Source organism: Ruditapes philippinarum, unplaced genomic scaffold (genome assembly GCF_026571515.1).
Source record: "Ruditapes philippinarum isolate M1 unplaced genomic scaffold, ASM2657151v2 ctg1694_1_1_1_1, whole genome shotgun sequence".
NCBI classification, from domain to species: domain Eukaryota; kingdom Metazoa; phylum Mollusca; class Bivalvia; order Venerida; family Veneridae; genus Ruditapes; species Ruditapes philippinarum.
In genome coordinates this window covers 54200-68282 of record NW_026852494.1, presented here as the reverse complement: position 1 = coordinate 68282, position 14083 = coordinate 54200, and the positions used below count along the sequence as shown (strand labels likewise).

The 14083-nt window shown below is 39.8% G+C and overlaps 1 protein-coding gene across 2 annotated transcripts; it reads right to left on the bottom strand.

The window, feature by feature from the left end:
- Positions 1-2500: 2500 nt before the first annotated feature.
- LOC132714896 (uncharacterized) lies at positions 2501-7539 on the bottom strand. 2 transcript variants are annotated; one of them, XM_060697825.1, is made up of 5 exons: positions 7436-7539; positions 6937-7189; positions 6281-6441; positions 3791-4006; positions 2501-3515 (listed from the first exon to the last, which is right to left on the bottom strand). In XM_060697825.1, the coding sequence occupies exons 2-5, from the start codon at positions 7155-7157 to the stop codon at positions 3181-3183; spliced, it is 933 nt and encodes a 310-aa protein (XP_060553808.1). In that variant the 5' UTR covers positions 7158-7189; positions 7436-7539; the 3' UTR covers positions 2501-3180. The 2 variants fall into 2 exon arrangements, with proteins under 2 accessions (XP_060553808.1, XP_060553801.1); XM_060697818.1 differs by having other exon boundaries at positions 7370-7524.
- Between the last annotated feature and the right edge of the window lie 6544 nt (positions 7540-14083).

Genomic DNA, 14083 nt, shown 5'->3' with positions numbered 1-14083 from the left:
ATATTTAAGTTACATTATGCCCAAATTTGACGTCATTCAGACATGAAATGGCTAAATCATCAAGTTTTGAACAGCAGTGGTCATAACGTAAAATGTAGAAATTTGACGTTCGTTAAAAAACTGAAAATGTGTGCGATCGTTAAACTTTGCCAACAAATTGGCGATACTCCTTCAGATACATATGAAAACATAAAATTAACACAGTACAATTAATCGACTACCAGGATACTCGTTCTCAGCTTGCGCAAACAACTCAAAAACTGCACATACGAAATCACAAACAGGAAAGGATGAGAATGATAACGGGAAATTGACGGAACGTTAGTGACGTCAAATAAAAAAAGCGCTACAAACGGTAAACAGTCCACGAACTGTCCGGCATGTTTGATTTCTGCATCGGGTCTATTGATTCAGTTCTGCCTAAATGATTTGTTTCAAACAAAATTCTATTTCATTTAACTAGATATATGTTTTATCAATAAATTAATGTTATAATGTTAAACGGTAATTATTAATATTTTCCCCGATCTTCTTTTAAAAATGATACGCTGTTCCTAGTAGGAAAATATACTTTTTAGTTGATAACTATTGTTATTTTACTTACATAGTCATATTGTTTTAAGAACATACGATGATATGTGTAAAATAATTCTATTAATCGCTTTTTCATAACATTATAAGTTCATGCCTGTTTAATCTATATTGATTACTATAAGATACAAGAAGAAAAGAAAAAGCGGAGAGTGGCCGGCTATCGGGCTTTCTTTTCTCGGAGAGTGGAACAAGAATGTGATCGTTTTCTTTCTCGCTTCATCTCCACATATGAGGTCTGGTCAAGGTTATATGATTTAGATACCTAGAACACTAGGGAGAATTCTTTCAGAAGGGATGACGCTTGATACATTTTTTTTTTATTTTACGACGTCATAAACGTCATCTATTGTGCTGTTAGCGTGCGCCGGGTCGCGTACCCCTTGTTATTTGAAATTTTCATAGACTCGTTATTTTTAAACATATTTTATTGATTTTTTCACTGTATATAGAGGATATTTTCCGATAATATTATCTTGTAAAATTGCACACGTAAATTAAAAAATGTGAACAGAAGAACTGCAGTCCTATTACTTTTTGAACAACCCTCGTATATACAAATTGATAAAGGGAACCAGTCCACAATTATTTTGCTAACATTGCATTCAAAATTCGTCTGCGAAAAACTTGAAAGAATGCTCTTGCATGTCAGCTATGCTCACCGAATACATGTGTCAGGTTGCATAACCTTATCAGGCAATCAAGCCCGTCCGAAAGATATGATCATCTATTTTGGCAACAACACATTTTTTTCTTCATGATTCATATTATCTTCTCATTGTTAAACATTACAAAAAAACGACTAACGTACCATTCTGAGAAACAGTGAAATCTAAATTAATTGAAAAGCTATTTATTGACATATTATATTAGAACCTCCCAAAAAAAAGAGAGAAATAAGAATCCCTAAAGAGAGCCCAACACGGTAAAATTTAAAATGTTGCAGACTCGGTTTAATTGAGCCTGTTCATGGACGGTACTGTCAAGTGCAAACTACCGTACACGCCCCCTAGCACCGGCTTAAGCGAAATTCAACATTTAACATGAACTGGTAAATTTAGAATTTTGAAATATCCGCAGATGTGTATCATGGAACCTTCAATGTGAGACGTTACTGTCATTCCATGAAAGCGGCATATGGTTCCCAAGTAAAAAATGCATGTGCCCTTAACGAGAAAACAATGGGCGGAACTAAATAAAATGGAATTGTGAAAGGGGATCTGAGGTTATAAAGCCTGCATATCACAGATATGACGTCACAAGACAAATTTAAAAAGCAGGCCACATATCCTTAGGGTGATTCAACAACATAGAAGTTAGGAATACTGGAACCACCCAACTAGAAAGATGCCGAATAGAAAGAACTAAAATAACACAAGCACATGTCGTGCTGAACGACGAAGCCATCATTTCGTTGAAGCCTTTAACTATTTTGTTTTTAAGGAATGCAATTTGAAACTAAGCCATTTAGAACAAAAATGCAATAATCATTTTTATGCACACACACAGTTAACCGTTAACGATGTTGAAATAACTGTTCTCTTCTTTGTTTAAATACGTTCCTCACAGTCAATATGGCAATCTATACAATGTGTGCAAGTCAATAAAATATTTGAGAATATAATTTTGACTTAATGTAATATAGATAGTTACAAATTGTATATGAATAACTAACATGGGCGTCCGTGCCGAGTGGTTAGAACATTGACTTTAAACCACTTGCGCCTTAACTCTGCAGGTTGAAATCCCGCCAGTGCATTTAGATTTTTCATGTTTGATAGTCCGGCTAGATTACAAAACGTCGGTGGTGAAATAATGCACAGAGCTGAGGGGAGGTAAAGCAGGAAATTCGCCATCTGACATGTACATTACCAGTGCGACGTAAAATACTACAAATCCAAAGAGAAACTATCTAATCAAAATATTTATTTCAATATCATTATTTACGAGAATGTCCTTGCAATATTCCGTGCTGAAGTAGTATTACGTTTTGCCATTTTGCAATCTAAAAACACTTCCTATATGTTAAATACTAAATGTTTAGAACTGTTAAATGTCCTTTGATAGATATCCCTTTAGGTACAACTACGGACAAATATTTGAAATAATACATTCATTATCAGCGACATAACTATATTACTATATCAATGGAGAAAAGGTTACTTCTGTCAATGAGTGGTATCACCCGCTGTAGCGTCTTAGCACGACTGCCTTCCGTAAAAGGCGTGCCAGTTCATAGGTAGATTCCGGATGTAGGTATGTGTGGAAAGACAAACGAATTGATCACAAAAGAAAAAAACATTTTTATAACTGTTAGATCTAATTGAATAATAATAATAATATCTAAATAAGTTGCACATTCATTCAAAACTTAAACGTTTTCTCCATATATGCAAATATTGCTTCTCCTTATAATAATTATCAGAGTTATCAGTACTTAGTAATGTACTATTCACATCTAAAACTTATTTTTCCGGGTCTCGTCTTAAGAGCCAAATAATCCCCAAAATGACCGCCATGAAAAAACCTACAATGTGTACCAAACTAACATTATGCTGATGTATCTGGTGTAAGGACTCTCTGCGAATTTCATGATACATCTGGTACACAAAATCTTCCAGTTTTTTCTCTGAATGTCGGTGCTGGCATTTTAGGAGCTCCAGGTTCCACCATCTTCTTCAAGAGATTCAGAGCTTTAGTGGGAATTGTTGACTCAGTAAATTCGACGTCGTCTGTAAGGTTGATCCAATGGAGCATATTATAATTTGTAGAACCGACACTGCAAAATGCTTTAGCAATTTCCTGTTTCTTTTGCTCAAACTTTTCGTTGTTAATAAATTTCCCCTCGCTGGTACTGACTGAATGAACATCTGACTCTTTGACCAGATCGTACTTTGTCACCAATACGAAAACCTGACAAGGGTCTACAAAGGAAATAGATGAAAATGCAAGAAAATGCACGGTATATGATAATATATATTATCTAAACATCTGCAATACTATTGGTTTAAACAGCAGTCAATAAAAGAATGTCAGTCATAATTACTGGGTGTTGAATCATATTCAATGACTTATCGTATTCAATGGCTGTATCACCGTGTACATCATGTATATCTAGTAACGCAGAAATATGTAACTAACACAGATTTTTTTACATGATATCAGAAAGAAAGAAAATTATAAACAAGGACATATTTACACTTCCTAACAAGCGTGACCGGATCGTACATCATAAGAACCTCATTTAAGCCTTGGATCATATTGCCAGGTATAACATCTATGCATCCCTGTAAGAATACAATCTTTGAGACCTTCCATGCCGGTTGTGGCTTAAATATTCCTTTCAGGTTCCCTGTGCCACGTCGTGTTTGTTCTTGCACTACTGCATCCATGCATGTTCCTGGTCGAATGTAACCTAATAAAATTGACATATTATAAATGTGTTAAAAGTTGTCATGTTTTGCTTTTGAACTCTCTTATTGAAACTATTGTACTTTTTAATTTTTGCTTTTTATTTAAGGTGGTGGAGCATTTCTTTTACACAACATTTGCAAAAGGAACACTTGTCTCTTTTTTTAAAATGATTTTGGTTTTCCAGATCAGTTTTACGTAAAAAACAACAAACAAACAAACATATGCACAATATCTTAAGTGGAATTGTAAACATATTTTCATTCACAGTATAGGGAGATCGTGAGTATACTTGTACATGTATTTGTATTTTCAGTTCAGGTGAATTTTAAAAACATACTTACAGGGTCACTATGGAGGTAGGAGGGTGTGACATATTTGTATAGGGGTGGTTGTTAACAATTGTATAGTAAGTAAACCTATTTGTTACACATATTTGTATAGTCAGTATAGGGAAGTTGTAAACATATTTTTATTATCAGCATTTTGAAATTATAATCATATTTGTTTATTAGTCACTTAACAAATCTTATAACTGTGCACGTATAAAATCAAATTTTCTCAGATACTAATAAAGATAGGTCTCTGAAATTTGAACCAAACATAGTACAGATATGTGCAATGTTGGGTATCGATTTTTATGTCAGGGTGATTCGTATTAACTGAGAAATAGCGAAGTGTGCAAGATTAAGCGAAAACCGAATTTCACATTTCTGTAAAATGCGTGTTTATAATGGGTGCAAAAAGGTCTAAATCTCTTGATTTCACTAAAATACAAACATACAACATAGGATCACCGATAAGGTATAATACTACAATGAATTCCAGGGCATTATGTCTCTTTGATTTTAATATTTGCTTTATTGAATTTTAGTAAAGACTGGTTTATGTCGATCTGCGTAACGCGTTGTACCCAGTTACTAAAAGCAATGCAAACGCGATATGTTCATTAATATGAAAGTACCAAGAAAGTTTGTATTTAGTTTTAAAGTAAAATCTTAGTCAATATGTTTATTTGAGAAAATATTATGCAAATTTATTTTCAAAATGGGCGCCCGAAATTCAAATTATAAGCATTTGTCGACACGTCTATACACTGAAAGATTATTTTGGCATTTATTATGCGATGAATCAAACTCGACTGAACATTACGGCCTCGAGAAAAACCTTCGGATGTCGCCTCAAGTCATGATATTTCCACGTAACAGTCTCGTCGCTATACTGTAACTATATATCCCTGCCGAATCTATAATTTGTATCTGTAAATTTCAGATCTCTGTTATCACTGTCATCGGCATTACTTTGTCGTATAATGACAAGAAAATTTTGTAAGGCACATGTTTATAACATAAAAACACCATTTATATGTCAGTGTTCATCTATGCTGTTCTACAGAAATTAAAACTTCAACGGGAACTATAGCGACATGAGAATGTTTTCTAATTTCTGTATAACAGCTATTTGGCTATAGCAGTCAGTGTAATTATTTCGATGAGAATTTAAATTTAATCACATCTTACAACTCACATCTCACGAAATTTATCAAACATTTATCGAAGATTAATGTATTGTGTACATTGACCGTATAATCAGTATGCAATCGACAGGTTAACGAAATCAAACAATAATATCTGATATGATTTATACATGTATACACTAAATGTAACATGTTAACACGAGGTCACGAAACGTATTTTCGAAAACCATTATGTACTTTCACTTTCTGTCTACGGAAAAAGAAAGTGAATAGGCACACAAATTAATTTAAACATTTCTACATTCGTAACAAAAATATGAATTGACTTTACTTTTACACGTGCAGTATCTTTTTCGCCAAGACGTAGATTTAAAGCTGAACTGCATGTATATCCTTTATAAATAAATGCAAAATTAATGTAGGTTGACGTTTTGACGTCATTTTTTGTTAATTAAAGTTCACAAGCAGCCCACGAAAGCGCATGTGCAAATTTATGTGTCAAAGTTCGCTCAAGTCGAAGTTTCTAATTTCTGTAAAACAGCACACAAGAACACTAACATATACATAATTTTGTCTTATCAGCATAGTTTGATTGCCAATATGTATGTCTTATCTGTATGTTAGTATGGAGGGGGGTGGTTTAAACATATACTAGTTGCTTGTTTTATTTTTAACTTTTGGTAAATATATTAAGATAAGATTCAATGCACATCATACATAAGTATCAGCATAAACACGCATAGTTTTAGAAATATGAATCCAATAACATAATGTTTTTCTAGACCCTCTTAGCTAACTTACCCCCGACAAGAAGTTCGATGATTTCACGCATTTCCGGTGTGTTCTCGTCACCAAGGCCTGCACAATCAAGAATGTGTGGTAACTTTGACAACACGGCTGACATCTTTTGTCTTTTATTTTCATCAGTTATTCTGTGTAGTTTCACGCCACAATTTTCGTATCTACCTCAAAGATAAAACATTAATAAGAATATTTCCTGTGCTGCGAATCGAATTTGAGCCGCATCACGACAAAACCAATTGCGTTTGCGGCCAGTATGGATCGAGACCAGCCTGTGCATCTGCGCAGTCTGATCAGGATCCATGCTACTCGCTATCTGTTACTGTACTTGTAATAGTGTTGGTAAGCGAACAGCATGGATCCTGATCAGACTGAGCGGATGCGCAGGCTGGTCTGGATCCATGCTGGTCACAAACACATTATGTTGGTTTTGTCGTGACGCGGCTCATTTGATTATCCGTCCAAAGGGCTGATTTTTATGCAGTACCAAGGTACCCGAGAGAGACGTACTTTCCGATCCGAATAGCAAACAAGTGTCAGTTATAATATTTAATTTTGCATACAAGTATTCTGCCATTTTTAAGTAGTTTATTTACCCTTATATTTTTTCATGGAAATTAGTGTCATTTCATCAACAACGACTGAAAGATATTTACCTTAATAAATCAAGAGTAACGGACTGTGTTTCACCACTTCCCTGTTTGGCGATTGCATAGTACCTGCCAGTGAGAACCCCATTTATGGTATTGACTAACGAGCTTTTACCAGCACCGCTGCTTCCTAACAACAATATCACTTCCGGCGACTCGAAGTCTGGATTATTCAGCAACTCTATAATCTCATCAATTAATGCCTCATTTTCGTTCTCGCTCGACATTATTGCACGATATTGACACGCCTCAAGTAACCCTGTAATTTGACAAAACTTATTAATAAGTGATGATTATTAAGTATAACAAACTTAGTAATAATAATAATAATAATAATAACACTACAGTAATAGATGGTTAATGCACCGTGTTTCAGAAAGCCCGAGTTAGATACACAGAAATCGTAAATGTAAACATATAAATCGTTGAAATCTCCTACCTTTATTTCAAGTCCCTTTAATGTATTTTATATTAAAGCCAATATAAACTGATCACTATCTCTAACCTTTGTTGTTTAGTATCGGAGTCGCGGTCGATATGAACTCTTGTGAGTATTGTACAACTTGTTTATCTTGAACAACTAGTGACAATATTTATCATACAAATTATCTATACCTTTATTACGTAATTGTAATCTGATACTAAGTTGACACAATCAGTTAATTAATATAGAGGATATGTTTTTGTGTGTACAATAAAATTTTATTTGATCGAGTAAGTTTCAAAGCAGTTTTTAACGAGTGTTGTAGCCCACGAGAAAGAGAGAGAGGCGGGGGTGCGGGCGGGCGGTAGGAGGAGAGAGAGACTTGTCAATTCGAAATTTTAATACACCCAATTAGAAAAAGATATGCCAACGCAAGCCGTTACTAGTTTTTTTTAAAAAAAAGCTACCTTGTATAGCCGTTACACTGCTAGAGACGAAAGTAAGTAGCCTCTGTTACCAGTATAGAACCGGGCCCGTTTTGACCAAGCTCTATGTGACCAGTATAGAACCGGGCCAGTTTGACAAAGCTCTATGTGACCAGTATAGAACCGGGCCAGTTTGACCAAGCTCTATGTTGACCAGTATAGAACCGGGCCAGTTTTGACCAAGCTCTATCGTGACCAGTATAGAACCGGGCCCCAGTTTGGACCAAGCTCTATGTGACCAGTATATAAACCGGCCAGTTTGACCAAGCTCTATGTGACCAGTATAGAAACCGGGCCAGTTTGACAAAAGCTCTATGTGACCAGTATAGAACCGGGCCAGTTTGACCAAGCTCTATTGTGACCAGTATAGAACCGGGCCAGTTTGACCAAGCTCTATGTGACCAGTATAGAACCGGGCCAGTTTGACCAAGCTCTATCTGTGGACCAGTATAGAACCGGGCCAGTTTGACCAATTTCTATGTGACCAGTATAGAACCGGGCCTGTTTGACCAAGCTCTATGTGACCAGTATAGAACCGGGCCCAGTTTGACCAAGCTCTATGTGACCAGTATAGATCCGGGCCAGATTGACCAAGCTCTATGTGACCAGTAAGAACCGGGCCAGTTTGACCAAAGCTCTATGTGGACCAGTATAGAACCGGGCCAGTTTTGACCAAGCTCTATGTGACCAGTATAGAACCAGGGCCAGTTTGACCAAGCTCTATGTGACAAGCTCATGTATAGAAGAACCGGGCCAGTTTGACCAAGCTCTATGTGACCAAGTATAGAACCGGGCCAGTTTGACCAAGCTCTACTGTGACCAGTATATAAACGGGCCAGTTGACCAAGTTCTATGTGACCAGTATAGAACGGGCCAGTTTGACCAAGCTCTATGTGACCAGTATAGAACCGGGCCAGTTTGACCAAGCTCTATGTGACCAGTATAGAACCGGGCCAGTTTGACCAAGCTCTATTGTGACCAGTATAGAGAACCGGCCGTTTGACCAAGCTCTATGTGGACCAGTTTACAGAACCGGGCCCAGTTTGACCAAGCTCTATGTGACCAGTATAAGAACCCGGGCCCAGTTTGACCAAGCTCTATGTAACAGTATAGAACCGGGCCTGTTTGACCAAGCTCTATGTTACCAGTATAGACCGGGCCAGTTTGACCAAGCTCTATGTGACCAGTATAGAACCGGCGCCAGTTTGACCAAGCTCTATGTGACCAGTATAGAACCGGGCCAGTTTGACCAAGCTCTATGTTGACCAGTATAGAAACCGGGCCAGTTTGACCAAGCTCTATGTGACCAGTATAGAACCGGGCCAGTTTGACCAAGCTCTATGTGACCAGTATAGAACCGGGTCCAGTTTGACCAAGCTCTATGTGACCAGTATAGAACCGGGCCAGTTTTGACAAAGCTCTATGTGACCAGTTATAGAACCGGGCCAGTTTTGACCAAGCTCTACGTGACCAGTATAGAACCGGGCCAGTTTGACCAAGCTCTATGTGACCAGTTATAGAACCGGGCTAGTTTGACAAAGCTCTATGTGACCAATATATAGAAACCAGGCCAGTTTGACCAACCAATATAGAACCGGGCTAGTTTGACAAAAGCTCTATATGACCCAATTATAGATCCGGGGCAGTTTGACAAAGCTCTATGTGACCAATATAGAACCGGGCAGTTTGAGAAAGCTCTATGTGACCAATATAGATCCGGGGCAGTTTGACATAGCTCTATGTGACCAATATAGAATCCGGGGCAGTTTGACAAAAAGCTCTATGTGACCAATATAGAACCGGGGCAGTTTGACAAAGCTCTATGTGACCAATATAGAAACCGGGCCAGTTTGGACAAAAGCTCTATGTGACCAGTATAGAACCGGGCCAGTTTGACAAAGCTCTATGTGACCAATATAGATCCGGGGCAGTTTGACAAAGCTCTATGTGACCAATATAGAACCGGGGCAGTTTGACAAAGCTCTATGTGACCAAAGATAGAACCGGGGCAGATTGACAAGCTCTATGTGACCCAATATAGATCCGGGGCAGTTGACAAAGCTCTATGTGACCAATATAAAACCGGGCCAGTTTGACAAAGTTCTATGTGACCAATATAGAACCGGGGCAGATTGACCAAGATCTATGTAACCATTTTTAGAAACAGGGCCAGTTTTACCAGCTCTATGTGACCAGTATAAAACCGGGCCAGTTAGACAAAGCTCTATGTGACCAGTATAAAACCGGGCCAGTTTGACCAAGTTCTATGTGACCAGTATAGAACCGGGCTAGTTTGACCAACTTCTACCTGACCAGTATAGAACCGGGCCAGTTTGACCAAGCTCTATGTGACCAGTATAGAACCGGGCCAGTTTGACAAAGCTCTATGTGACCAGTATAGAACCGGGCCAGTTTGACCAAAGCTCTACGTGACCAGTATAGAACCGGGCCAGTTTGACCAAGCTCTATGTGACTAGTATAGAACCGGGCTAGTTTGACAAAGCTCTATGTGACCAATATAGAACCGGGCCAGTTTGACCAACCAATATAGAACCGGGCTAGTTTGACAAAGCTCTATATGACCAATATAGATCCGGGGCAGTTTGACAAAGCTCTATGTGACCAATATAGAACCGGGGCAGTTTGAGAAAGCTCTATGTGACCAATATAGATCCGGGGCAGTTTGACATAGCTCTATGTGACCAATATAGATCCGGGGCAGTTTGACAAAGCTCTATGTGACCAATATAGAACCGGGGCAGTTTGACAAAGCTCTATGTGACCAATATAGAACCGGGCCAGTTTGACAAAGCTCTATGTGACCAGTATAGAACCGGGCCAGTTTGACAAAGCTCTATGTGACCAATATAAGATCCGGGGCAGTTTGACAAAGCTCTATGTGACCAATATAGAACCGGGGCAGTTTGACAAAGCTCTATGTGACCAAGATAGAACCGGGGCAGATTGACCAAGCTCTATGTGACCAATATAGATCCGGGGCAGTTTGACAAAGCTCTATGTGACCAATATAGAACCGGGCCAGTTTGACAAAGTTCTATGTGACCAATATAGAACCGGGGCAGATTGACCAAGATCTATGTAACCATTTTAGAACAGGGCCAGTTTTACCAGGCTCTATGTGACCAGTATAAAACCGGGCCAGTTAGACAAAGCTCTATGTGACCAGTATAAAACCGGGCCAGTTTGACCAAGTTCTATGTGACCAGTATAGAACCGGGCTAGTTTGACCAACTTCTACCTGACCAGTATAGAACCGGGCCAGTTTGACCAAGCTCTATGTGACCAGTATAGAACCGGCCAGTTTGACCAAGTTCGATCTGACCAGTATAGAACCGGGCCAGTTTGACCAAGCTCTATGTGACCATTATAGAATCGGCCAGTTTTGACCAAGCTCTATGTGACCAGTATAGAACCGGGCCAGATTGACCAAGCTCTAGGGACCAGTATAGAACCGGCCAATTTGACAAAGCTCTATGTGACCAGTATAGAACTGGGCCAGTTTGACCAAGCTCTATGTTACCATTATATAACCGGGCCAGTTTGACCAAGCTCAATGTGACCAGTATAGAACAGGGCAGGTTTGACCAAGTTCTATGTGACCAGTATAGAACCGGGCCATTTTGACCAAGTGCTATGTTGACAAAGCTCTATGTTACCAGTATAGAACTGGGCCAGTTTGACCAAGTTCTATGTTACCAGTATAGAACCGGGCCAGTTTGACCAGGCTCTATATTACCAGTATTGAACCGGGCCAGTTTTACCAAGCTCTATGTGACCAGTATAGAACCAGGCCAGTTTGACCAAGCTCTATGTGACCAGCATAGAACCGGACCAGTTTGACAAAGCTCTATGTGACAAGTATGGAACCGGGTCAGTTTGACCAAGTCCTATGTGACAAGTTTAGAACCGGGCCAGTTTGACCAAGCTCTATGTGACCAGTACAGAACATGGCCAGTTTGACCAATTTCTATGTGACCAGTATAAAACCGGCCAGTTTGACCAAGCTCTATGTGACCAGTATAGAATCGGGCCAGTTTGACCAAGCTCTATGTGACCAGTACGGAACCTGGCCAGTTTGACCAAGCTCTATTCGACCAGTATAGAACCGGGCTAGTTTGACCTAGCTCTATGTGACCAGCATAGAACCGGGCCAGTTTGACCAAGCTCTATTCGACCAGACTGAGTATAGAACCGGGCTAGTTTGACCTAGCTCTATGTGACCAGTATAGAACCGGGGCAGTTTGACCAAGCTCTATTCGACCAGTATAAGAACCGGGCTAGTTTGACCTAGCTCTATGTGACCAGTATAGAACCGGGCTAGTTTGACCAAGCTCTATGTGACCAGTATAGATCCGGGCTAGTTTGACCAAGCTCTATGTGACAATATAGAACCGGGCCAGTTTGACCAAGCTCTATGTGACCAATATAGAACCGGGCCAGTTTGACCAAGCTCTATGTGACCAGTATAGAACCGGGCCAGTTTGACCTAGCTCTATGTGACCAGTATAGAACCGGGCCAGTTTGACCAAGCTCTATGTGACCAGTATAGATCCGGGCCAGATTGACCAAGCTCTATGTGACCAGTATAGAAACCGGCTAGTTTGACCTAGCTCTATGTGACCAGTATAGAACCGGGCCAGTTAGACCAAGCTCTATGTGACCAGTATAGAACCGGGCCAGTTTGACCAAGCTCTATGTGACCAGCATAGAGCCGGGACAGTTTGACCAAGCTCTATGTGACCAGTATAGAACCGGGCCAGTTTGACCAAGCTCTATGTGACCAGTATAGAGCCGGGCCAGTTTGACCAAGCTCTATGTGACCAGTATAAAAAACGGGCCAAGTTGACCAAGATCTATGTGACCAGTATAGAACCGGACCAGTTTGACCAAGTTTCTATTTGACTAGTATAGAACCGGGCAAGTTTGACCAAGCTCTGTGTGACCAGTATAAAACCGGGCCAGTTTGACTAAGGTCTGTATTACTAGTATAGAACCGGGCCAGTTTGACCAAGCTCTATGTGACCAGTACAGAACCTGGCCGGTTTGACCAAGCTCTAAGTGACCAGTATAGAACCGGGCTGTTTTGACCTAGCTTTATGTGACCAGCATAGAACCGGGCCAGATTGACCAAGCTCTACGTGACCAGTATAAACCGGGCCAGTTTTGACCAAGCTCTATGTGACCAGTATAGAACCGGGCCAGTTTCACCAAGTTCTATGTGACCAGTATAGAACCGGACCAGTTGACCAAGTTCTATGTGACCAGTATAGAACCGGGCCAGTTTGACCAAGCTCCATGTGACCAGTATAAAGCCGGGCCAGTTTGACCAAGGTTTATATAACCAATATAGAACCGGGCCAGTTTGACTTAGTTTTGTGTGACCAGTATAAAACCGGGCCAGTTTGACCAAGCTCTATGTGACCATCATAGAACCGGGCCAGTTTGACCAATTTCTATGTGACTAGTATAGAACCGGGCCAGTCTGACGAAGCTCTATGTGACCAGTATAGAACCGGGCCCGTTTGACCAAGCTTTTGTGATCAGTATAGAACAGGTCCAGTTTGACCAAGCTCTAAGTGACCAGTATAGAACCGGGCCAGTTTGACCATGCCCTATGTGACCAGTATAAAACCGGGCCAGTTTGACCAAGCTCTATGTGACCAGTATAGAACCGGGCCAGTTTGACCAAGCTATATGTGACCATCATGAAACCGGGCCAGTTTGATTAAGCTCTATGTGACCATTATAAAACCGGGCCAGTTAGAACAAGCTCTATGTGACCAGTATAGAACCGGGCCAGTTTGACCAAGCTCTATGTGACCAGTATAGAACCGGGCCAGTTTGACTAAGCTCTATGTGACCAGTATAAATCCGGGCCAGTTTGACCAAGCTCTATGCGACCAGTATAGAACCGGGCTAGTTTGACCAAGCTCAATGTGACCAGTATAGAACCGAGCCAGTTTAACCAAGTTCTATTCAGTTGGAATGTTAAATTCAAATTGTCATTTTCACATACTTTAAAATGATAAAGGTAACAAAGATGATGGTAAATCAATCGTGATTTCATTGCTTGCAGTCGTCAGTTTTATAAGTTGGTAAGTATTTTACTGGTAACAAAGGCCTTGTGTTCATAACATAACAAAATACTTACTGCATTTGATTTTGCGGGCAATCATGTCTTCTATGGTAATGTCTCAGCTCACAAATGAGGCTAATAGTCCCT

What these genes read in the sequence shown, in the direction of transcription:
- LOC132714896 (XM_060697825.1), bottom strand. Translation starts at nt 7,157, where the DNA reads ATGTCGAGCGAGAACGAAAATGAGGCATTAATTGATGAGATTATAGAG. An exon ending in GTTACTCTTGATTTATTAAG is followed by an intron (nt 6,442 to 6,936) that starts GTAAATATCTTT and finishes TCTTTGAGGTAG; the next exon opens with ATACGAAAATTGTGGCGTGA. An exon ending in CATCGAACTTCTTGTCGGGG is followed by an intron (nt 4,007 to 6,280) that starts GTAAGTTAGCTA and finishes CAATTTTATTAG; the next exon opens with GTTACATTCGACCAGGAACA.